Source organism: Echeneis naucrates, chromosome 6, assembly GCF_900963305.1.
Source record: "Echeneis naucrates chromosome 6, fEcheNa1.1, whole genome shotgun sequence".
Classification (NCBI taxonomy): Eukaryota; Metazoa; Chordata; class Actinopteri; order Carangiformes; family Echeneidae; genus Echeneis; species Echeneis naucrates.
Window position 1 is genome coordinate 315,838 of NC_042516.1, and position 24,596 is coordinate 340,433.

The following is a 24,596-nucleotide window of genomic DNA, read 5'->3' on the forward strand; positions in this document are numbered from 1 at the left end:
TAAGATCATTTGGGAAATTTAATTATTTCGGGCAAATATTTTATAAATATTTTTTTTTCCCCATCTTGTGTGATATGTTCGAGGCTTTGAGTTGGGTGGATGAGGATTGTTGTCTGCCATGTAGACTCAGTATCCAATCTACTTATTTCCTTTGTGCTTTTGGGGGAACACAGGATTTTGGCATCCAACTATATAGGAGGGCTTGATCAAAGTCCCATTAAAACCCTACTTCTCAAAAATAGTGTCCAGATCGTCCTCAGTCTTGTGATATGCTGAATATTCACACCTCGACTGTGCTTTAGCTGAATGTTTGCAGCACTTGACAATCATCACTTTCCAGGTTGCCACCGGCTAAGTGTTACAAGGTCAGTTCTGCACTAACACTGATGTCCATGGGTGTCCCATTGCACTAAATTAACAGCCGTATTGATTTTCTATGAGGGCTGACAGAGTGCAGACAGACAGATTATGTGTCTATCCATGACTGATATGATATCTTTCACATCAGGTAACTTAATGGCATTAGGTCCAGCTCTGGCATTGGATACTGATAGCCCAGTTAAGCTTGTTTTGCAGCTGTTGAGGTTTTCGATGTGGTCTCAATCCCGAGGGAGCCTGAAAGTGGCCTCATGATTGTTTATGCCTGTTGATAGGGCTTTCAGAAGCTGTCACCCAAGCATTATTTAGTTCTGCCTATTTCGTTAACAGTTCTTGTGTGGCAAAGAAAATGAGGAAACTGTGGTTAATTTCTCGTTGATCTTTGTATAGAAACCCACACATCTTCACTGATTTTTAAGAACCTCTATATGGTTTCTTTAACCTTGCATACTTAACGCAGTATTTTATTCCTTTCCAGTAGTGCCCTGTGCTGATTGAGAAGTTGTTCACGGTAAAATCAACAACTTGCTGGTGAAACAAATGCTTAACTCCATGTAGGAGCTAGCTGATTGATAGGCATACTATGCTCAGGGTACAGGTGCCAGGGCCAGAGAGGCCTACTGAGAGATGAGCAGTATCATGAAAACATTGGGTAGTGTATCCAGAGCATAAAGTCAAAAGTGAACCCTTTGTATTTACATTGTATTCTTATAAAGTTGTATAAAAACCTCTTCCACGAATTGGTAGTATAGTGCCATCTGCATGTGTGTGTCTGTCTCTGTATGTTGGCCCTCTGATAGATGGGCGACCTGTCCAGGGAGTACCTCGCCCAATGCGAGCTGGGATTGGACCCCCTGGAACCTGGAAATGGATATGCGGTAGAATATGAATAAATGAATGCCATGTGCACTGGTTGTGGCTGTTTGCTTCCCTGCACTCAGAATTATTGATAGTCACTATTCATATATAACTCACCACACTTGATTGTACTGAGCAGAGCTGTTTATTGGGCCTAACTGCCAGGTGACAGCTCTGTATGAGCCACTTAGACACATTGATAGTAATTGCGTAGGTGTTATTTTGTTGGTGTTGCACAACCACAGCTGTCTGAAGCTGCTGGTTTAGGGAACTTGGAGCCATTGGTGGCTACTTCTGATTCTGTGTTCTTTTGATGGCACTTCTCTGCATATCACAGTTTAAACAATTGCGCAGGGGCCGTTGTGATCTGAGCAATTAGCCTTGTGTGTATGTTTCTCTACAAAACAAGGTTAAAGTGTTTATTAGACCCTTTTCCTTCTGCCATTAGAGCTTCCCTTTCCAAGGACACACAACTGCACAACTGAGCGAAGTAATCATGTGCCCTGTCTAATCCTCTGGTTGTTGCTTCTGTAAATGTGTTGAAGCTTCTGTGGGAGAGGTTTAAAACAATGATTGTCGGTTTTTGAAACTTATTACAAGGCTACATTTGAAACTCATTGTAGCTTGAGTGTTTCTGGTTAACAGCATCATTCTTGACAGGTGATGTGTGTTTGTGCTGTATGTCTGATTACTAGAATCATTTGACCTTCGTCTGTATGCAAATTTTTAGGGATATACTGGTGTCAGGTCAGATGTCAGTCAATGTTCTCCTAGTTGGCTGGCATCAGACTGTCAGTGGTTGGGATGGAATTCAAACAAGATTGAACCCACCAATATCACTCTTGTTTGCTGGTTGGCCAATGTTGGTCAGCCAATGCCAGTGTTTGGCCGATGTATTGGTGAATCCCTGCTGATGGTAGCCTTTTACACTACAGAGTAAAGACCAGTGTTAGGGGGTCTAAGTGGGTTTTTGGCAGGTGGAAAAGGGACTTTACTGTTTAACTGAAATTAATTACTTAAATTCTTGCAGCAATATTAAATTCAACCAGATGAACTTAGAGAGGTGAATCAGGATCACAGAAAGGAGTTTTCTTATGCCTTCATCCTCTCTGTGTTCTCCAATGTTTGTCTCTGACTTGAAAGTGCAACTAAGTCCACAGAAAAGTTTACATTTGGTTTTCTCATGGCCTTTATCTGCTACACTGAGCAACAGCATAAAAATGTGTTTGTCTTTGTATGTTTAATAGATGGACATGACAATCATCTCATCAGCAGAACTGAGGAAAACATTCCTTGCTTTGCATTTCTTTTTATCAGTTTGAACATTTGAGGCAGCCTAAAACTGAGCTTTCCTGTCTACAAGTAGCCATTGGTAACATGTGTCTACTTATCTATGTGTGCCTGTACCTGTAAAGCTGTTTAGCAGGTCTCGACAGCTGATCCATGAGAACACCAGGACATTGTCCCCAGAAAGCAGCTGGAGGGCCCTTGTACGTGTCCTCGTTATTGTTTCTTGATGCCAGTAGATGGGAAGCACAGTTAATCCTTGCTATTATTTGGTTGGGCCAGAGGATGATAAGTAGGCAGGATGCTGCAGTTACAAAGTCTAGTGTTGACTGGCTGGCTCTGATTGGAGCTCATTCATCTGGTCCGCACCAATGGGACAAAGAGCAGCTTCCTCCTTATCTGTATCACTCACAGCCCGAAACAAAATATTTGTAAACGTGTCCATTAGGGAAGGATTCAATAATCACTACTTCACTACTTTAGCTCCATCTATTTGTGTGTGTGTGTGTGTGTGTGTGTGTGTGTGTGTGTGTGTGTGTGTGTGTGTGTGTGTGTGTGTGTGTGTGTGTGTGTGTGTGTGTGTGTGTGTGTGTGTGTGTGTGTGTGTGTGTGTGTGTGTGTGTGTGTGTGTCTACATGTTACCAAGTCAAGTTGTAAGCACTGACTGAGGTTAACAGGCTTTTGTTTCTAATTTATAAAAATCAATCATATATTGATTAATAGTATACCTTTGATCTGCTGTTGTGTGCCCTGTATCATTATTATACTGTTAATATAAACTCAGATTAATAATGAGTTTATATTATTGACTAATATTAAAAGCTTTCCAGCATTTCAGATGACTCAAAACACTAAATTTTTTAACAGGACTTTAGATTGAAACAATTGTGGGAATACTAATAACAGGATAGGATTAAAGCAGAACAAAGACAAAGTAATCAAACTTAAGATGTGATTTAGACCAACAAACATTGGTAATATTAACCAGTGTCATAAATTAATCAGCAGAAATGTACATTATGCTTAACCAACTTGCACATTATGTACAAGTTATGTCATTTTGAAGCCAAAGGTGGAAAGGAAGATGTAGCCATTCCCCCCATTTTCAAGTCCTACAGGTGTGAAAAAACACACACAGATGTTGAAATGCAGTAAGTCAACGTGACCTCCTCTAATCTGAATGTCCAGCCAGTTAACTGTTGATATAAAAAGCACATTAACCAAATTGAACCCCCTCCTGAAACCCCGGTGTGGAAATATTTTTGGTTTCCTTCTGTTATGTCCACAACGTGTGCATTGTCCACAAGAACACTGTAGTTTGTAATCTTATGTGTGTGTGTCATTCTCTACAGGCAACACAACAAATATGGCAGGACATCTACATGAGCATTATTTAGAAGCAGGCTTAACCATGAAAATTGCACTGTTAACTTTTCTTATCATTATCATTATTATTGTTATGGTTAGCAATTTTAACACAGTCAACTTTTCTGTCCTGATTTAGAACTGAACTCACTCAAAATCCTATCCTTGCAAAAGCAATAACTCAGTATACAGGATTTGTAGAATAAGACCCTCATGGATTCAAACAATTAATTAGCTATGATATGAAATGCCAAGCAGGTTACATCACTAGTGCATGAAATACAAATGTCCACTAGTCTCAAGTGTAAAGAAACTGAAAGGCAGAGGCTGTTGTCTGAGTTTTAAGATGGCTGCTGTCAACCATCAGTCCAATCCTGAGGCAGAAATCCTTTCAAATCATCCAACCACTGTGTACTAGTTCATTCATACAACTGTGTGAGTCAGAGACTGTAAGCATTGTACTTCATGTGAGTAAAAAGAGCTGCCGGTGCTTGTACAGAAAAGTCATGAGAATCTTCCTCTCCTGAAAATTATGATGGCGCTCCTGCTCTGTCTGCCTTTATTCATCTTTGAGCTGCATTTGCTCTTTGTCAGAGATGGACATTCACACACTCTAGTACAGTGTCATTTTTCCCTACGCTTGCTGCTAAAAGGCCTCTGATGATCAGGCCTTAGTTAACGGATATCTAGTTCTGACTTGTTAATAGTAATTAATGCATTAATAATTAATAGGCCTTTAAATTCCCTGAGGAACATAGGCCATTTACGAAATGTTGGGTCAGTAGACACCTAGGAGGCGTTGGATGCAGCGGTTGAGTAATGTCTAAAGTTTGTTGTGTATGTTGGTGCTTCCTGTGCATTTTCAGTTTTAACATGAAAAACCCAAAGCATCCAAAACTTGCAAAAAGCTTTTAAATTGTGTGATGTGATGGCCAAGTGGTTAGAGCACATACTTCAGCTAGTTTGTCTTGAAGCCAGCCGTTCCACTTAAGGCATGCCTCTCCCATCTTCTCTCTCCACACAGTTTACTGCTGCTGTCAACAAAATAAAGATATTCTCAAAGACAACTTTCCATCATTTCAAATATTACATCTTTTTTTTTTTTTTTTAACAGCTGATTTGGAAAAGTTGGTGTAGTGATAAAATATGGCAGCAGACACAGAATCATGATTGTACAAATAATCATGTGACTGTACTTATGCTTCGCGATTCTACTAAATTGGATGCAAGCATCTGTGTGGACCAATGAGCTGGAAATTGAAACAGACACATTCTATTGCTGGGTCTTGATGTACTGTCACCCTTACTATATATCAATGAGCTGTCACGTTCACAGAGGCTCAGCAGATCACAACAGAGTTGTGTAATAGTTGTGCTAAATACTGGTCCCGTAGCTAAACACCTGGCATACCACAGATTCACTACGTATGTAGGAAATGGGGACTTGTTTGTGGTGTTGGTGCAGCCAGAATACAGCCAGAATTCATGACACACTCAGGATGTTAACAGGTTTGACAAGAGTACAAAGAGTCAGCTGCCATTTATGCCCTTTTCATACCTGGCATTAAAACATGTATGTAGTGAGCCAGACAGCTCCGTATGGATGTGAACACATCTTAGGTGGGCAAAGCTGCTTATGGTCGTTATGGGCTACACCAAAGGGTATGATGTTAGTAATAGCCTACGAGAGTGAGAGTGGAGCAATAAATTATCAACTGAATTGATTCATGTAAAGCAGATTAAATTGAAACAGCACCATCTCATCACTGTTTTACATTTATAGTTCACTATTTACTATAGCTTGAAGAATCTTATTACTCATAATGAACTCTTGATGAAAGTGATGAAGTGTATGTGAATTGAAGAGAGGGGAAGTGTCTGTTAATTTGTTAAACTATATCGACTTAGAAAGTTAGAATAATGTTGACATTTCAAAATGAATTTGCTAATGTCAGCATTTAGCTGAGCCTTAAACCTGCCTAAGAGTTGCTGACCTGCTGAAGACACTTTATCAATGAACAGAAATAAATAAGACCATTTGATGAAAAAGCTTTGTACTTTACCCGTCTTTATTACAGTTCAAAGTTTTGTAGTGTGTCTGCCCCCACCCCCACCTGATGCATAACATTTTCCACATTTGCTTTGTGTCACTATGCATCAGTCAACAAAAAAATTAGGACACCGTAAACAATACAGCAGCTAACGTCACATCCACTGTGATGTGGTCAGTATTTTCAGTTACAGTAAGCTGACAGGGAATCACCACCATCATTAGCTGTGGCGAATGGTTCCCTGGTTCAGGTTTTGTCGCTGGGATTCATCGCTGTTAGGGCAGGAGTCAGTGAGTTTCTAGACTTGAGCTGAAAATTGTGATGTGACTGTGGAGGTGCGATTGCTACCCTCTGGATTTCTGGTTGACAGAGCTGTAACTACTCTGCACTTTCTGTTCATTGGCCTCCTTTACTTTAGAGCCCACAGTCATTTTCATTAAAGGACAACAGAGTGTGAGACAGGGACAATTTGCCTTTAGTCACACTTCTGTGGCTGCTGCATTCTTACATCTTTGTGCATGTCCACACTGCTGGTGGGTCTGCTACTGCAGCAACCTCTGTCTCTACGATCAGTTTGCCTTGAATATAGGTCATCGATAATACATAATATCTATAATACATTACCATTACTCAGAGCAATATATGCATGGCCTCTGCAGTGTCTGAAATATTTCAGCAGTTTTATTTAAACTGTTGTGAGAGATGTGAGTTACCTGTCATGCTGCTGGTGGATTGCCTATCCCACCATCACTGTTTTCACTCTTTCCTGAGACCTTAAATGTCAATTTTGACAGAGGTTTCACGTTGAAACTCTTGATGATATACCACTGTGAGTGGACCTGAGGGGACATTCTAACTTGTTAAAGAGGGTGCCATGAAAACCAAGACATTTCATTATGGCAACACACATAACCATGACAGTGTGAACTACACCTCAACTACAGATGCATTGGCATTATGCTTTTGACCGAGAGAGTCTGGCTTGGCATCGGCTGCACATTTTGGTTTTCATTTTGCCCACTGTGTTAACAGATTAGTGCAGACATGTGCTTAACTATTGAAAAAGTATTCAAACATTTTTTACCTTTTCAGCAGCATGTAGAGACGGAGACATTTACTATCAGAAATGATCCAAAAGTTGAAATGAGGAAAAGCCAACATTCAGTTGACTGCAATGTCTTTGTAAACAGAGCTGGCAGTAGCAGCTATAGCACTAGTGAATGTGAACCCAATTAAGCCCACGGAAGTGTTTGAAATTCCAAAAATAATTGCTGAATCAAAAGTTTCTTCATTAGCCCAGTGATAATCAAAACAGTTCCTGATCCTGAGGTCTGCTCATAAAATGATGACTGCTTCATCTGTTCTGTCCACACAGAGCTCTACCATTTCTCTATGAGCATTGTCTGCTACCAGCTGCTGTTGCTTGTCTGTCAGCCAAGTTACCAAAGTCCACTACTTGCTATTTTATCTGGCATATATACTCAGTCAATCTGAAAATGATGTTTCTTCTGTCCCAACTACGTCAAATCAAGATTTGTGTACACGTCAAGAAACATATACACCATGTTTAGGCTGCTGTTAGCAGTCACTGCTGCCCTTTGCGCCAGGAAAAATTACAATATGTGAAGCATCACTGTTGCCATTGGAAAAAGCCTTGATAGATGGTGGTGCTGTGCTTTCAGCTGGAGGCAAGAGAGGAGGGTGACATGTCACACGGTGTACTGCCAGGCATGACATCAGGATCTGGTTTCACTTTCAGTGCAAGGTGTTTCCATTTTGACTTGGCAGTCTCACTGTGGCCTTTCCTCCTGTCGTCTTCTCCACTCCCTCCACTTTCTGAACAGCAGTCCAGGTTGAGCTGGCAGATGTCATGACCACTCTGGATGTGACACACCAGCTATTAATACACACTGAGTGGGACAGCCACACTCATCAGGTTGACGTAAACCACAAGTTCACATCCAAAGTAGCCAAATAGCCAGCACTGTACTGCATCTGGCCAGCTAAGTGGTTCAGTCAGCTGGACTTGATAAGTGATGAAGACAGAAGATGATGATGTCCTCATTTCTAACCGTAGACAGAGCTGCTTGGTGAATGGTTCTCTCGCTGTTCAGAGGACCACAACAAGCACAGGAGATTAAGGGTAATTATTCCTCTCAGTGATCCAGGACAAATAAGAGGTGGTGTGGCTGTATGTAGTGATGCCCAAAATTCTGTATTGTTATAGGCCAGTGGGTCAGCCACGTTGGCTACTTGGCTTGCTAATTGATTGGCCTGTCATTTAAGTGTAATGTGTCTAAGGCATGATTCACAGTCTGTTTAGTTGGAGCGGATCGTCTTGTTGCTCCACATCTACAGAGGACTGAGAAGAAGAGAGGCGTGGTTAAAGGACATACTGACATACTTAAAAATGTAATTAAACAAATAGACAAAACTTGTTACACAACATAATGTTGCGACACGTCCAATATTTGTCTGCGATTCCAATGGTTTCTTCTATTTCTGCAGAAAAATTTCATTTATTCAGTGAAATAAGAAGTTAGAACTACACAGGTCAAAGCTCTGACGAGAAAATTTCATTTGGATTATCTAGACATAATTATGATTCCCAACATTATTGAGGATAAGCTTTTTTAAATGTATAAATGTAAAACAAAAATAATAATAATAAATTTAAATACCTCTAGAACATACAGAAATCACTTAACCACTTCACATTATGCATCAAAAACATGAAACAGGACACTTTTTTCTGAAAAATTATTAAGTAGTCTTTAAAATGTTATAAATAAATCACCGTAATTTCTGTATGATAAGCCGCTACTTTTTTCACACGCTTTGAACCCTGCTGCTTACACACTAATTCATGGATTTTTACGAGTAATGATCTTCATGCCGCCAATACAGCATCACATCAGACCAATGAAATTATGGAACAGGTCATAGTGGACCAATGAAATTGTTCAAATTAAATTATACACACCCAAACTAAATTCTTCAGATCAGTCATGTATTTTGCGCTTTATGCACACACCCTTATCATTGAAAACATAAAGCAATGCATATGATTCAGCTTTCAAGTTAAAGTTGATTGATCTGGCGAAAAGGCAAAGTTTTTCTTTGTGACATAATTCCTGCCATATGCCATTCCCTCCCAGATTTCCAACACCTGCGTCTTATAAACAAGTACGGCCTATATATGTACAAAACTGTTTTTCTCTTTCTTATTTAGCGGGTGCAGCTTATATTCAGGTGCGCTCTACACTCTGGAAATTACGGCATATGGTGTAAAATGCAGGGGAATATATAAAAATAGCAGCAAATTTAGTCTGTTCTTTGACAGGCTCTATTTTTCACTTAGAGGAATTATCCTTCGGGATTTAGGACATCGCACATTCCTGCAGCTTTGTGGGAGGGAGAGTGAAATGTGCCAAACCTTGTTCCTGGGTTGACAGTATTTTCACGTAGTTCTTGGGAGGAAATTCATGATTATCCTGATGATGAAAATTCACAACCATGAACTTTGGGTTCTATGCCACATTGCAAGATAAATTCTTTATTGCCACTTCTTTAATGATGATCCTGCAGCCTAGGATATTAGCTGCTGCTGCAAGAATGGATTGAGATGTGTGATTATAGGGAAAAATTAGGTAATAGAAGCATAGGAATCAGTGAGGATAAGTAGAGTTGAGAGAAGGAAAGAAAAGGAGGATGAGTGAGAAGGGTTGGGTTCATCACTCTGTAAGTCATTGTTAATGGGAATACAGAAACTCTTTATTATATACTTGTGTTTTATGTATATGTAGGGATGGGCAATATGGAACAAAATCCCATTATGATATTTCATATCAATCGATATCGATAGTCGATATATCACAACATAAATGAAAGTTTAAAGTTTCCTTTTTACTCCTGTGTGAGATTGGTTTAAATATTATTTATTTTCTGTCAGAAGTTAAACAGACCTTGTAGAACTGTATTTCAAATAAATGTAATTATTATATAATAAGCTGTGTTACAGGAAAACACAAACAAATCGACAACTAAATTCTTTGGTTGACTACAAAAAATAAAGTAGGTAATCCAAAGTAGAAAAGTCTCAATTCTGACTAGTCAAAAGCTTGACAATTTTCGGTGCATGTTACTTTGCTTCTTGTCAGACTTTAAATAGCCAAAATATCCCCACACTACCGAATTCCTCGGACCTTTCTTCTCAACAATGTCCTCGTCTTTTGAGCCATGGGCTTTATCTATTGGGGTGTCTTCTTCGGGGGACTCTGTTGCTCATGTTAACATTTTCTGCTATTTTCATGTATTTCGCTCCCACTCCTAACATACTGGTGGCCAAAACATAAACACGTGTGCTTACATTTAAGCTGGTTGCATCACCTACTCTATGTGCGGGTCAAGCCTGACGTAGCTATAACTCTATTCCAGCTGTCTGATTGGCTCGGCACGTCGTTATTCTCATTATCATTGGCTGTTCGTGTTGTCTGTCAAAACATGGATGGAATGAGCTCTATCGACCATGTCTTATATTTCTATCGAGCAAAAGTTATTTTGCGATAATTACCACAATTGTTTTATCGCCCAGCCCCATAGTTGTTTTTTTTTTTTTTTTTTTTTTTTTTTTTTTATGCAAGTTGCTCATATTGCTTGTATGAATATGAATGGAATATTTTTCTATGTTTAAGTCACTTTGGCTCAGAGTGCTTCACATGTAAATGTAGGATCTAATTGTAGGTTTACAAGATCAACTTTTCTCCGCTGTGAGATGCACATTTGTCCACAAATAGCCATGTAGTTTTGTGCCAGTGTGTACATGTTGACAAATTTGCCAGAGGGCCTGACAGAGGCCCATTTGAGATGGGGAGCCTTGTTTCCATAGTAACAGATGCTGTGAATGTGAGTAAGCCAGGTCTGAGATAGTACTCCTGGAGTCCATTGGGTCTCTGCCTCTGCACCCCACCACTCTCTCTGAATGGCTATGGCCAAACCTGTGCTCAGATGAAAACAACGTGCAATGTTGAAGAGTCACAAATACATGAATGAGTAAATATCCCCTGAGGAGCCGTAGTTCGTAGTCTGCTCCATCAGATAACCCTAACCCTTTTCACATATTGTACACTACCAGATAAGTGTTCTGTAAAAATGGACAAAAGCATTTACTCACAGACATTTTCTGGCCTTTTTATTGTTCAAATTAGCAACAAGTCCAGCAGGACAATTGGACTCTCAGGTGTTAAAGGGTTAAGTTAGAAGCAATATGCCCCATCTGATACAATTAACATTGGGAGAATCCCTCACAACTCTACACAGAAAGGTTCTGGTATTGTTACTTTTCACCTACTTGAGTGTTAGAGCTGCTCCATGTCTTTGTATTTTGTTCCTTCCTGTATGTCTAGGGTCAGATCTCATGCCTGCACTCAGTCTGAGGTGGCACCACTGATTGCCTCTTGTAGGTGTCCACATGATCAGTTCATTAATAATAATTATCATTATTACAATTTATTACCCATCACTTCAGATGTTGCTGCAGGGCAACAGCAACACAAAGCTGTAGGCATTGAATGCATTGCAATTACGATAAACGTGAACTACCAAGATTAATACAATTTGACCTCTATGAAGTTGAAAGGAAAAGAAAGCGGGACAAGAGCTTGTTGTTGGTGCTTTGCAAAACTAAGAAGTATGTTGGCAAGTGCAACTTTCCAGGTCACAAAATGTTCCAGGAGTTTATTTCATTAATAAAAGATAATAGAAGTAAATTCATGTGTTTATTTTAATTATGCATCATTGCAAATATAAGCTATACTTTCAGAGTAGCAAATCAGATGAGAAAAACTAAATTAAATATCAAAGTTAGTGCTGCCTCCTGATGAGTCAAATCATCTGTCAGCGATCCATCAGTTGACTAAGATTCTTCTAGTAAAGCAGTGTTTTGTTTTTTTGACATTCAGTGTGTATGACAATAACAGGATAAAACAGACAGAAGCTTAAAAACGTGCCGGGACGCATTGCCCTAAGACTGACTAAAGTCATGGATGGAAGTTGGTCTGTTGAACCATAGCAGCTGCCGTTTGGTTGGTCTCTTAAAAAAATGTGCAGAACAACAGTTTTCTGATTGCCAAATGGGAAAAAAGTAGCAGATAGTCTAATCTTCATATTGAATTGCAAAAAACTGTTGCAAAAAACAAAAAATTGCTATTTTTCTTATTAGTTGGGTCCAGCCCTAATCAAAATAAAACAAAGGAGAAAAAAAAATCTGATGCATTGGTAATTGAATTGGAACCCTGGGATGAATTGACATCTACCAATGAGGTACCTAGAGATTCCCACCTCTATAAAGCAGTAAAACTAACAGTAACTTGCCAGAGTCTTTGAACAGGATTTGAAGAATTACCTGTCAGTTCTAAACAAAGACTAGTGTTGTAATGACAAAAATAGAGAAGTGGAGCTGTAATAGGCTTGTATATGACAGCTGTTGAGTAGAGTTACCACTCCTCTCTGTCTATCTGCAATGAACAGCGCAGTTTATGTTCAAATCAGGAAAGTGTGAATGAGCGCGACCAGCTGAAGATACAGGTTGAGTGTTCTTCAGGTTGAAAGCATTGTACATGTTGATGACAGCTTCTGGAGCTGCAACCCATTAATGTGACTGTGGCGTGTGTGCGTGCGCATGTGTGTGTTTCTGTATTACTGTCCTTTTGTTACTCTTAGACCACAGCACCACTTCTCCCTCACCTGTGTGTGACAGTTGTAGTTTTCATTTATGATTCCATGTTAAGAGGCCTGCATGGCCACTCAACCTGAGCTCACTGCAGCAGCAAGTCACCTTGTTTCAGCGTGATATACATTAAATGTGCTTCTCAGCAAAAATAGTCTGTGACAACATCATATTAACATTATAGGTTATGGGTTCATTATCAATGAATATGGAGCAGACATATGAAAAAAGGTTTCAAGCCGTTTCAGAGTTTGTATGTTACTAAAGGAAAATGTTGTGGCTATATATGTTAAATATAAATATTTAGAATATATTATATATTCATATTATAAATATAATAAAATCATTAGGGGAAAAGGCCTTTTGAAATCTTTTTGCATATTTTATTTTCTATCATGAAATCATAGTAACTAGGGCTGAACAATTATTTGCAATATTTTTTATGAATATTATATACAACAAAGAGATTTTAAAATAGCTTATTTTTAGAAATGCTTTCTTCTTTTCCTTATTTTTACTCACATCTGAACAGTCACAACCACTTTATACTAAACTCAGCACAATTGAAACACCTCTCCTCTTGCTGTCTTTCTTTCTCTGTCATGTATCCTGAAAAGCTATGCAAGTTAAAATAGAAACACTCCAAGATTCAGTACATTTAAATGTGATGGGTGTAGAAAGGACAGAAACCTGGTCTCTTTGTGACAGGTACAATGAAATGGTCAATATTTATATTATGGTGATGCAATGGGTTGTATCTCTTTGTATCTCTATATATGAAACTGTGTGGAATGAAACAGTCTGGTCTACAGTGATATTTTAGGATTGCTCTCATCCCTGTGTCAGCCTGTCACCCTCGGTCTCCTCAGTTGTTTTCTCTGTAAGCACCAAGCTTAAGAGAGGAATTTGATGTTTCAGCATCTATTTAGCATCTGCTAGGTTTGATATTCTGTCACACAAAATCAAAAATCTTTTAAACTGTCCATCCATTATATATACATAGAACTGTACAAGGTTCCAGGGGGGCAGAAGCCAGAAGTCAGTCCTTGATGCTGATGTAACGGTGATGCATTGTTAATAAATGCAGGTGGAGGTTTTCTCCTCTTGCCCTGACCTGGGCAGACTGCAGGGTTTTTTTCCCGCTGCATGTGCATGACGATGTTGGCCTACCTCACACACCTGTTGCAGGAAGAACCAATGTCTCGTTTTTGTCGGAATCTGATGCAGCAATAGCTCAAGCTCATTGTAGGCTAGGTTAACCATGTCTACTTACTATAATAGTGTCTCTTTTCCCCAATTAAGGTTTTAAAAAAAGATTTAATGGTTTTTTGTTTTGAGTAAAACACCAGATCTGTAGAGCTTTGCCTTAAAAACAAACGGGTTGAATAATTTTATCATACTGCCAGCTGTATTTGAACATCCTGGCTGAAATCACATCTGGAAGACAGATGAGTTGTGGGTGTGCCAGACTGTAGCTTCATTAACTTCTCTGCAAAACACTGGAGGCTTTTCCCTTTTGCCACCGTTGGTTTGTCCTGCCTCTTTGTCTGAAACAGTCAAAGTCTGACGTTTCTTCTAATTTGACACAGACATTTACTTCAGCTTCAGGATGAAGTGAATAGAAATTCTTCATCAGGACCTGGGGCTTGGCATGGAGCTTTTGAGGTTGTTCTGACGAAAGCAGACCAGTCTGAAAACTTTTTCTCTGACACTCAAGACTCGATTGGTGCTTGTAGAGATACACAATCATTTCAAATGAAATCAATCTGATTTATTTGTATAGCGGCAAATAGTAACAAAGTTGCATCAAGGCACTTTACATAGAGAGCATGTCTAGACCAAACTCTTGATAAAATTATTTCAAGAGACCCAACAGATCCCCCGATGAGCAAGCACTTTGCGACAGTGGCAAGGACAAACTAACTTTGTTTAAGAGGTAGAAACCTTGGGCAGAACCAGGCCCCGGGGTTAGGGTTAGCCATCTGCCTCGACTGGTCAGAGAGGGAGAGGGGGAATGGGGGGGGGGGGGGGGGGGGGGGGGGGTGAGGGAGAGAGAGAGAGAGAGAGAATGCATCATCTCTTGCATTGTGACCATTTTAAGTGAGTCAGATGTTTGGGCCTGATGCATTTAGACTAAAACATCAGACCTCTGTTATACCTGTATTACCCCATTTGTTCAGCTTTAGCTGTGGCTTGGTTTTGCTTTCACTTTTACCTTTTCAGGGAACAGATGCCAACTGCAGCACTTTATCCTCTAAACTGGTCCATAGCCTGTGCTGTGTAGTGAAGAATATGCTTTCATAAGGCAGACTGTAACTGCAGCTTTTTTTTTGTATGCATGCTGCATCCAGTGTTTATATTGTCCTCTGTATATTGTGTAAAACATACCTGAGGGACACTCCACTTCTGAACTGAGACCATGGCCCTGCTGGCTTTGACAGGCAAGAGGAGTAAGAGTCTTGCAGCAGTTGTGTGGTCAGAGTTTCTTACACACATCTTCTGATGCAACTTGGGCACATCATCAGTGATGTTTCCTAGTGTTTCGGGTCTTTCAACATCATGCACTCTCACCAAGGCAACCCAGCCGGGGGTGATCAGTCTCCAGCTTGTGTCCAACTGGTTGTTTTCCACGGATCGCCCCGCTTGATCCACAGCCATCTGCATGCCTTTTTGTGGCGTCTGTGATGGTCCTGATGGCTTGTCGCATCTGCAGTCCTCCCAGACCCAGGCACTTCAATGCCTGATAGAGGGAATGGCCTGCAAAGCCTCTGCAGCCAGCCTTGATGGGGTCACATCAAATCTTCCATCCTCTGCTTCAGCAATCACCAATCAGTCCCTCGTACTTTGCCCTCTTCCTCTCAAAGGCCTCTTCCATGCGGTCTTCCCAGGGGAACTCCAACAGGACCACTCCAACAGGACCACTTGTCTTGTTGCTTCTGACACCAGGACCATGTCTGGCCGGAGTGTGTCACTGTGATGCTAACTGGAAATTTGAGCTGCCTCACAAGGATGTGCTGATGCCAGAAGTCCCTCTGTTGGACTTGGGTGCTGCTGCGGCTTCTCCCCCGCTTTGACAAAGGTGATGGATTACCTTACTGGATGTTGCTGCCAGCTGTGGGCTATCCCTGTGGTGATGACCTCAGCTATAGTCCTCAACACCTGGTCATGACACCAGTGATAACGTCCCTCTCCCAAGGCTTTTGGGCAACAGGATATGCTCCAGAGACCCCCATCTCTGGCACAACGGACAAGCTGGTGTCTCTGCTAGGCCCCAGCAGAACAGGTTGGATGGGCTGGGGAGGGTGTCGTAGACTGACAGGATCAGGAATATAATCCGGTGTGGTTCAGCCTTCCAATGCTCGGCCCAGGTGGTCTTTCGGTCCCATCGTGTCCAAGCCCCCTTTTGCCACATACCTACTGACCTGCAGGAGCGGCCTAACTCCACCCCAGCACAGGCCTAGTCTTGGACTAGCTGGCACCTTTCTTTTCCTTGGGCTTTGCTGTAGAGTGGCCTTGGAATGCTTCCAAATCCTGCTCACCTTGATGCTGTCATTCACACCAGCTCCCTACGTCCCTACATCGCAGCCGTTGCAGCTGGTTCTTAGAGCCATAGAGTGCTACGCTGCTGAGGCTTTGAGGCAGCCCCAACCACCTATGCAGGTGCTGGCTTATCCTCCTCTCAAACTCCTCAACAGATATCAGTATAAAAAGAAGGGCCACACAATGGGGTCACTTCCAGAAAGTGGGCTTTGGGAAAATTCTTTTTAACCCTTATTTAGGGAAATTCCCAAAACTTTGCCCACTTTAACTCTGCATTCGTCATTATGCTGACTTACTCTTAAGATAACTTGCTCTGTGGCATGCTACTTTAAAAAGCATGCAGCACATGGTGAATCATTGAATAAGAACTCAATTGATAATGGATTGATCATGGCTCCTCATACATGCAGTTAACTCAAAATGAATGGACCAAGTTAAACTAAAACTCAGAGATCAGGGTTAGAATCAAGTTAATCCTTTGTGGAATAGATCCCAGGGGCCTATAGTATAAAGCAGGATTTAGAGTTAGCAAACATAACCCTAACCCGGGTTTTTGTTCCTTATGGTGCAGCACTTTTTACCTGAATATGTGCACTGCAGTAACTTATTCTGAACTGCCACCCTCCACCGAAGCACATTTTGTTGGACATTGAAATCGCTAAATTAAAAGCCCTGGAATCTGACCATTCTCAGTCTGAGCTCCATGGACTCCATTTTCAATTCATTATATATATTTAACTGTCAGAGGCAATCATCTACAAGCAACTTTATTAATTTATGGGAATATACATATGTTAATTTGTCAGATGCATGCCTACATGATGGGCCCACAGCCAGCAGTTCGTCTGTCATTTGGAAGCTGCAACAGTCTTGCTTTTAGCTTTTAGTATGTCCTTAAACACTTCAAAATTGTTGATGATATCATGCTCTTCATTTGTTTATCAAGTTGCTCTGCTAGAATTCCCGCATGCCGGAGACTAGTCAATGTTTCCTACTGATAGGAGGCTTATAAATCCACCCCTTATGTGCATGCACTGACAATTAGACAGGACAAACCTGGGTTGACTTAGTGACTTAATAACCAGTATCATAGGAATGCCTAGGATGATGTTGGCTAAATGAAGCTGTATCACTGGAACACTGGGCTTGTTATTCTTGCTTCATAGTACAAGCCCAAGGTCTGTGAAGACCCTAAAACCTACATTCTATCTAATGCTCATCAAGGCACAGCTCAACTGGTTGTAAAAAGAAGTCACACTGTATTGAAGTGTAACTTCTGTTACACTTGTACTTCTCACAGTAAATGTTTTCTAAATAACAATTAATAAAAGATGTTCCCATTTAGAGGGAAATAGACTTTAAAGCGGGCTGTTTGAATAACAGAGAGCAGATCAGATCCAGCCCCCCTTCCTCCTCAGCCTCAACATCTATTCCAAATATGGATTACAGACTTCAAACAGCAGCTCACAAATCATTAGTTGACATCACCCATATACAGGAGTCCCCTGACAGTGGATCTGATTGTGGGTATTAAAATCTAAACCAAACAAACTAAATTTATCTCACTTTGGCTTCTCCCTCTTAGAAGCACCATGAGCTCAAGTCCAATTTTGTCCCCTTCACTTAGCATTTCCAGCTCAAAATGAATCACTGTTCAGAGAAAGCTGACTCAAGGCTGTGCCTGGAGCTAAAAGCATTTTATCACCCATCAATGAAATAAATTAATACATAAAAAATGTAGTTTACAGGGTTAGATTTTTTGTGTGTATAGCATTTTTACTGCTGCTTCATCTGGGCTCTGTTTTGCCAACCCATTAATTACTGAGGGCATCTGAGCATTTCAGCTTAATTAGAAAGTTACTTAAAAACTCTCATCATGGTAATTACCTTGGAGCAGCCAATATATGAGTGGTGCCGCTGTAATGTCTTTTTTTCTTCCAACATGAGTTAGTTGGCTCCATTTCTGTGTTAGACAGGAGAGTGAGGAAGGAGAAGCCACAGTTATCTGAGTAGATGGATGGATAGAGATTCTAAGATCACAAGAACCTTCATTAAGGCACCGTTAATGATGGAGCAAGGTGTGTGTATGTGTGCGCACGCATGCATGCCTTCATGTTCACATAACATATGGCTCAGTGCTTCAGTTTTGGAATATAAAGAATATTAATCCTGCCACTCTCAATGCATGTATCCACTCCTCCTGCCTCCGTGACATCCACAATCTATCCACCCCTGATGACATGGTTTCTTCTGCTCCTTGGTTCAACCCTGATCTCCGTCTTATGAAAGCCAAAGGTCTGCAACTGGAATTCCTCCATAGAAAAACTGGTCTCACCATCCACAAAGAAATGTACAACAACCACATGCTACATTATAAGGACTCCATTGCCAGCACCAAAACCCACTACTTCTCTAGTACAATCACTGCCGATAAAGGAAACCCCAAATCACTCTTCTCCCTACTCAACAATATCACCCAACCCCAGGACTCACTCCCTTCTCACTTATTCACAACTTCCTTCTGCAACTCCATTATGTAATTTTTCACTGAAAAAAATCAAGAACATCCACAAGCACCTCAGATCAATCCCCCACATCAGCTTCTCAGCTGACTTTCACCCGTCCACACGCCCATTCTTCTCCTTCCACCTCCCCACTGTCTCAGAAGTCTCAGAAGTCATCCAGAAATCCAAGCCATCCACCTGCCAACCGGACCTGGTCCTCCCCACACAACTTGTCAAAGCTTGCTCCCCCTCCCTGGTCCCCCGATCTCTGCCATCATCCACTCCTCTCTCACCACTGGAACTGTCCCTAAATCGTTCAAAACTGCTGCCATCATACCGATTTTGAAAAAACCCGATGCTGACCCTTCCAACTTCAACAACTTCCGTCCTATATCCAATCTACCCTTCATCTCCAAAATCCTTGAAAAAGTTGTTGCTTCCCAACTCCATTCCCATCTACCCCATAACAACTTGTACGAACAGTTCCAGTCTGGATTCTGCCCACTTCATAACACAGAAACTGCACTCATCAAAATCACCAACAGCCTCCTCATGGCAGCTGATTCTGGACTCCTCACCATCCTCATCCTCCTTGACCTGAGTGCAGCCTTCGATACCACCTTTCACACCACCCTCCTCAACAGGCTATCCTCCATCGACATCAGCCACACTCCATTGGAGTGGTTTATTTCATACCTCTCTGGCTGCGCTCAATTCATCCAACTCAAGTCCCTGAAATCCATCCCCTCCTCCATTACCTCTGGCATGCCCCAGCGCTCTGTCCTGGGGCCCCTACTTTTCATTATCTACCTCCTTCCCCTCTGCAATATCTTTCACGAATTCAACATTCATTTCCACTGCTATGCTGATGACACCCAGCTCTACTTCACCACCTCACCCTTGTCCTCTCTCCCATCCACCTCCCTCGCTGACTACATGTCTGAAATAAAAATCTGGTTCAGTAAACTAAACAGTAATAAAACCGAGGTTCTCCTCATTGGCACCAAATCCACCTTATCGTAAACCGACAGCTTTTCTCTCACCATTAACAACTCGACTGTTTCACCTTCCCCCCCAAGTTAAGAGCCTGGGAGTCATCCTGGACACCTTACTATCTTTTCAATCCCACATCAATAACATCACCTGGTTTGCCTGTTTCCATCTACGAAACATCAATCAGCTCTGCCCCTCCCTCACCCCCACGCTGCCGCCATCCTTGTGCACAGCCTTGTCACTTCCCACTTGGACTATTGCAACTCCTTCCTCTTCGGCCTCCCTCATAAATCCCTCCATAAACTTCAGCTGGTCCAGAATTCAGCTGCCTGCATCATAACTCGGACCCCTTCCAACCACCACATCACTCGTGTCCTCCAACAGCTCCACTGGCTCCCGGTCCAATTCCCCATCCAATTCAAAGTCCTCCTGCTTACATTTAAGACCATCCACAACCTCACCCCCCCCCTTATCTGTCTGATCTCCTCCACGTCCCCACTCCCTCCTGAACCCTAAGATCCTCTTCCTCCATTCAACTGTCTGTCCCCTCCGCCTGTCTCACCACTATGGGGAGCAGAGTGGCTGAATGCTCTGCTCCCCATCTCTGGAACTCATTACCACCCCAACTTAGAAACTTGACTCTTTCACACAATTCAAATTACAGCTCAAAACCCATCTGTTCAAGACTGTTTGTCGTATTTAATTTCATTTCTCCGCCTCTTTTTTTTATTTTTTATTCTTAATTTTATTGCTGCAGTTTTTAAATCTGCACTGATGTTTTTATGTGTTGTACGGTGACCTTGACTGTCAAGAAAGGCGCCTTTAAGTAAAATTTATTATTATTATTATTATTATTTATTATATTTAATATTTGAATTCTCCATTAGGCTCTTATTTTAATCACATCAAAATGTTGAAAATATAGTTTTGTCAGGGGGAGTGGTTTGAATAACAGTTACTGTATGAAGTCATAAAATATCAAATCTATTTGTTTTTCAGACAAATTACAGAAATTATGGTGTTCATTGACATTATGTTTCTCTGTGTCTCCCTCCCCTGCAGACATCTGGAGTCTCGGTGTGATCCTGTTCATGTTGGTGTGTGGCCAGCCACCCTTCCAGGAAGCTAATGACAGTGAGACCCTCACCATGATAATGGACTGTAAATATACTGTCCCAGCCCATGTCTCAAGCGCCTGCAAAGAGTGAGTGGTACATTCAGACAGCAGTATATTTGAGCTTCTGTTGTTTTTATAAAACATGTGAGTTCTGTGAGCTGTTTTAAAAAGGAACAATTGAGTATTTTCCCTTGCGATTTCCTCCTAGAGGGCCTTCTTCAATGCAAGTCATCAATTTGACCCAGCTCAGTTCGACTCTATTTGCCTATTTTCTATCAGGGAAAAAAAAAAAAAAGCTATTAGGTACTAGTTTTATCCGAAACTTTTCCCTTCAGCTAGATTCCAACGGAAACCAAAAGATGATTTGTTAACGAGATTCACTACTGAATCATCATCACTGTGGGACAGAACTAAAAATGTTTCCCCACTCAAACAGCCATACACAGCTGAGTGTAGCTGGTGACACATCTCAAAGTTATTATACAATACAGTTACTATGGCAACCTGCAAAACCACGCCATAGTTAACTAAGGGGGAGCAGATGCTTTTCCGTTTGGCTTTCTTTTAATATCCTCCACCGCTGGTGTGTGTCATGTTGAAGGTGATGTCATCAGCGACAATGATCACAGTAACCAGTTGGCACATTAGAAGGGCTGTATCTGCAGAGGAGAAAGAAACACCTGGTACCAATAGAGAGTTGAGTCAGTACCATTTGATGGAAAATTGTTTGCTGCCATGACTTCAGTTATCCCTGTTTCCTGCGTTCAACAGTTGAGTCCTGTATATGCAGTTTGGAAAACAGTCTGTAGTCAAGGTCATTGACCTGTGACTGCAGCAGTTTGGTTCCATTAGATCAGATCACAATAGTCCAGGTACCATAGTTATCTTGTCTATAGGACATGATTTTACCATTCACTTATTAAAATAGCCTGTACCAAAACTTGACAGAGAATCAAAAGCAGCTTGTCATTTACAATTTACATGTAAATGAACTATTCAATGTTGATGGATGGAAATCCTGACTTCACTAGTCAATTAATTTCTGAATATAATTTCTGAATATAATTTACTTGCAGTCAATGTCCAATGCCAACATCTTCATTTACCAAAGTTACCAAAGTTCGGATTTTTCCATTAAGGTGCTGGGACATGAAAACATCCTGGTGAACTTCAGTCAGGGAGAAAGCTGGGTCCAAAAAGCATTTGTGTAATCTGCCCTCCCGTGAAGCTTGACTAGCTCTGCATTTGTTATGGGAGATGCCAGAATAGTATGGCAGCGTGCTGAGAGCTGCACACTCTCTGAACATGCTGCTACGGTTGTGGTGCTCTGATAAACTGGAACAGCAGCCTCCCTGAATTATTCCAAGCCCCGCAGAAGCTGGCAGACTCTAAACCCATTCAAGCAGTTTGAGCCCAGCTGTAGAGCAGTACTGTCCAAATGCACACAGGAACACATGCCCCACGCTCAACGTGAGTTATGCAAATAAAAAAGCAGCAGCATAATTAACCATGTGTATTAGTAGATCACAATCTTCATTTTGTACTAATTAATTCTCACATATCCTATGGGGAGTTTTTGAATTAGAAGCAATGCATCGTATTTTCCAACAGCGGCCAAGATTAATAAAGGTAATAGCATCCGCTCTTTTTTTTTTTTTTTTTTTTTTTTTTTTAATTAACCCAATTTGTTGTTCAAACTTTTTCCTTCTGAGGTTATTTAGGCTCCGCTGACTTAATGACCTCTGTACCAGTAGCAGGTGCAATGGAAGGAACTATGATTCAGGTTTTTTGGTTCACATCTCATTCTCATGAACATATCTCAACCTCAAATTTAGGTGCTCAAAGTCAAGGGCACTATGACCTCACTTAGACTTTGCCATAATTTTAGAGCTCTTTTCACTTCATCTGTTGGCCTGGGGCAAGCGCTTGATAGGTGGGGCTCAGAATCTGATCAGAGTTTCCCAGTCAGAGTAGATAAGCTTCAGGCAATCCTTATGTATTATACATATTAAAGAAAAGATGACAATTTTTACAGTTTAAAATTAGGCTGGGGGAACTTTAATATTTCTTTGCATATTACAGCATGTGATTTGTTGTTTTGACAGCAGCCTCAGAAGACCTGACCCACCCATATGTTTGTGAATCAACACAATGGTAGTGAGTGGGTATCATGGGAATGATTGGTGGCATCAGCCTATTTTTAGACACAGGAAATAAACTGAGCTTAAGAAGAGATATGACTAGATTGAAGTGCTAAGCTGAAGCAGCTGTGAGAAATCTTACGGGCTCCATGACATGCAAAGTTGTAGATTGGTTGTACATTTCTACCTGATGGTCTCACAGTTCTTCCAACTGCTGTACTCCACCTCTTATATATTGTGGTAGGAAGTGACAGCCATATGTGATGTCAGAAGAATGTGGAGTAACTGGACAATTATTTTGATGTTTTACCAGCATTAGATTAGTTAAGTGAATGGAAAGGGAACTGTCTGAACTCTCTACGTCTCCTCCAACGTAACTCTGCACCATGATATTGTAACACGCGTAAATGCTGTCCTCAGTAGGATGTCGGATTGATTGGCTGCTAATCATTACCAGCTAACTTTCATTAAAAATGTGTCAGCCTAAGGGTTATGGTTAGGATGGCACATGCAATCTTGAAATGATACACAAAACTAACTGCACTCTGCTGGACAGGTGACTGATATATGTCCTGTGTTTAGAAAGATGCTAGTGTGTTCCCTAGGTCTGTGGTTAGATTAATGCCAGTGCTGAGCTGGTGCAGATATATAACTATACAGATGAACCAAACACAAAGGAGACCGCCTGGCCACTGAACCAGCTGCTATAACAAGACACAAAAAAGACATTGACATCAGCTAATTACACTCAGATGATTGTATTTTACATTTGGCCGCATTCATATTGTAAATGCCACATGACAGGAAAACATATGTCTGCCCCATTCATTCCTTCCTTTGATTTGCTAACATGAAACATCTACTTACACACAAGCATTTTTCAGAGATGTTGACCATCATGAGAGCCCCATACACCAGGAGGTGCCCAGAAAGGAAAAGAAGGAGCTCCAACTGTCCATCAATAGCTAATTGACTATGGCCTTGCTGAGAGAGTTGAAAAAATTCAGCTGAAAATTATATGGACATGCAGTGTGTATTTGGTGAGGTACAGTAAACACATTCTCTTCTGTATGGAACAACTGATAACAAGAAAAGCGCCTTTTAGAAATTGTTTAACTGCTAGTGCCATGTTTAATGAAGGGAAAGGAGGTATAATCTCTGTGCAGGAACACATGCTGTTTTTGCTGCGTCTGCTTCTGGTGGCTTGTGGCTAATTGGCAAAGCCAAACCTGCCTGCATCCTAGTGTTTGTGGCTGTGAGGCAGCGGAGAGTCATGGAGAACAGGAGTCATAACAGAGCTACTCTGTGTGTCTCGGAGGGAAACAAGGAGCGTGACTCAAACCACCCCCTACACAACTGCTCCTCTCTGATCAATTATTAGTGTCACAGCAGGGAGCACAGGCAGGTCCAAAGCTTGTGATGCAATATTGGAAAAATCTTTCTCTCATGGTATGACAGAATGAAGCAGTCTCTTAAACTTTGGCCCCCTCCATTGTTATTTACCTCACTTCAGTTTGGTTAATGATCACAATCCAAGCTCTGAAACTACAGGAATTATTTTTCCAATGAAGTCAGAAAAATTTGCGGTTGGTGACAACTTTTTCACGGTAACTGTTGTTTACATTTTGGTAAATT

At 41.1% G+C, this 24,596-nt stretch overlaps 1 protein-coding gene across 1 annotated transcript in view; it reads left to right on the forward strand.

The window, feature by feature from the left end:
- Nucleotides 1–24,596, forward strand: part of snrka (SNF related kinase a) — a 38,231-nt gene that overhangs the window by 1,828 nt on the left and 11,807 nt on the right. Inside the window, exon 3 of the mRNA XM_029503460.1 lies at nt 20,766–20,907. Coding sequence (XP_029359320.1) covers nt 20,766–20,907 — 142 coding nt within the window. The remainder of the gene's footprint in view (nt 1–20,765; nt 20,908–24,596) is intronic.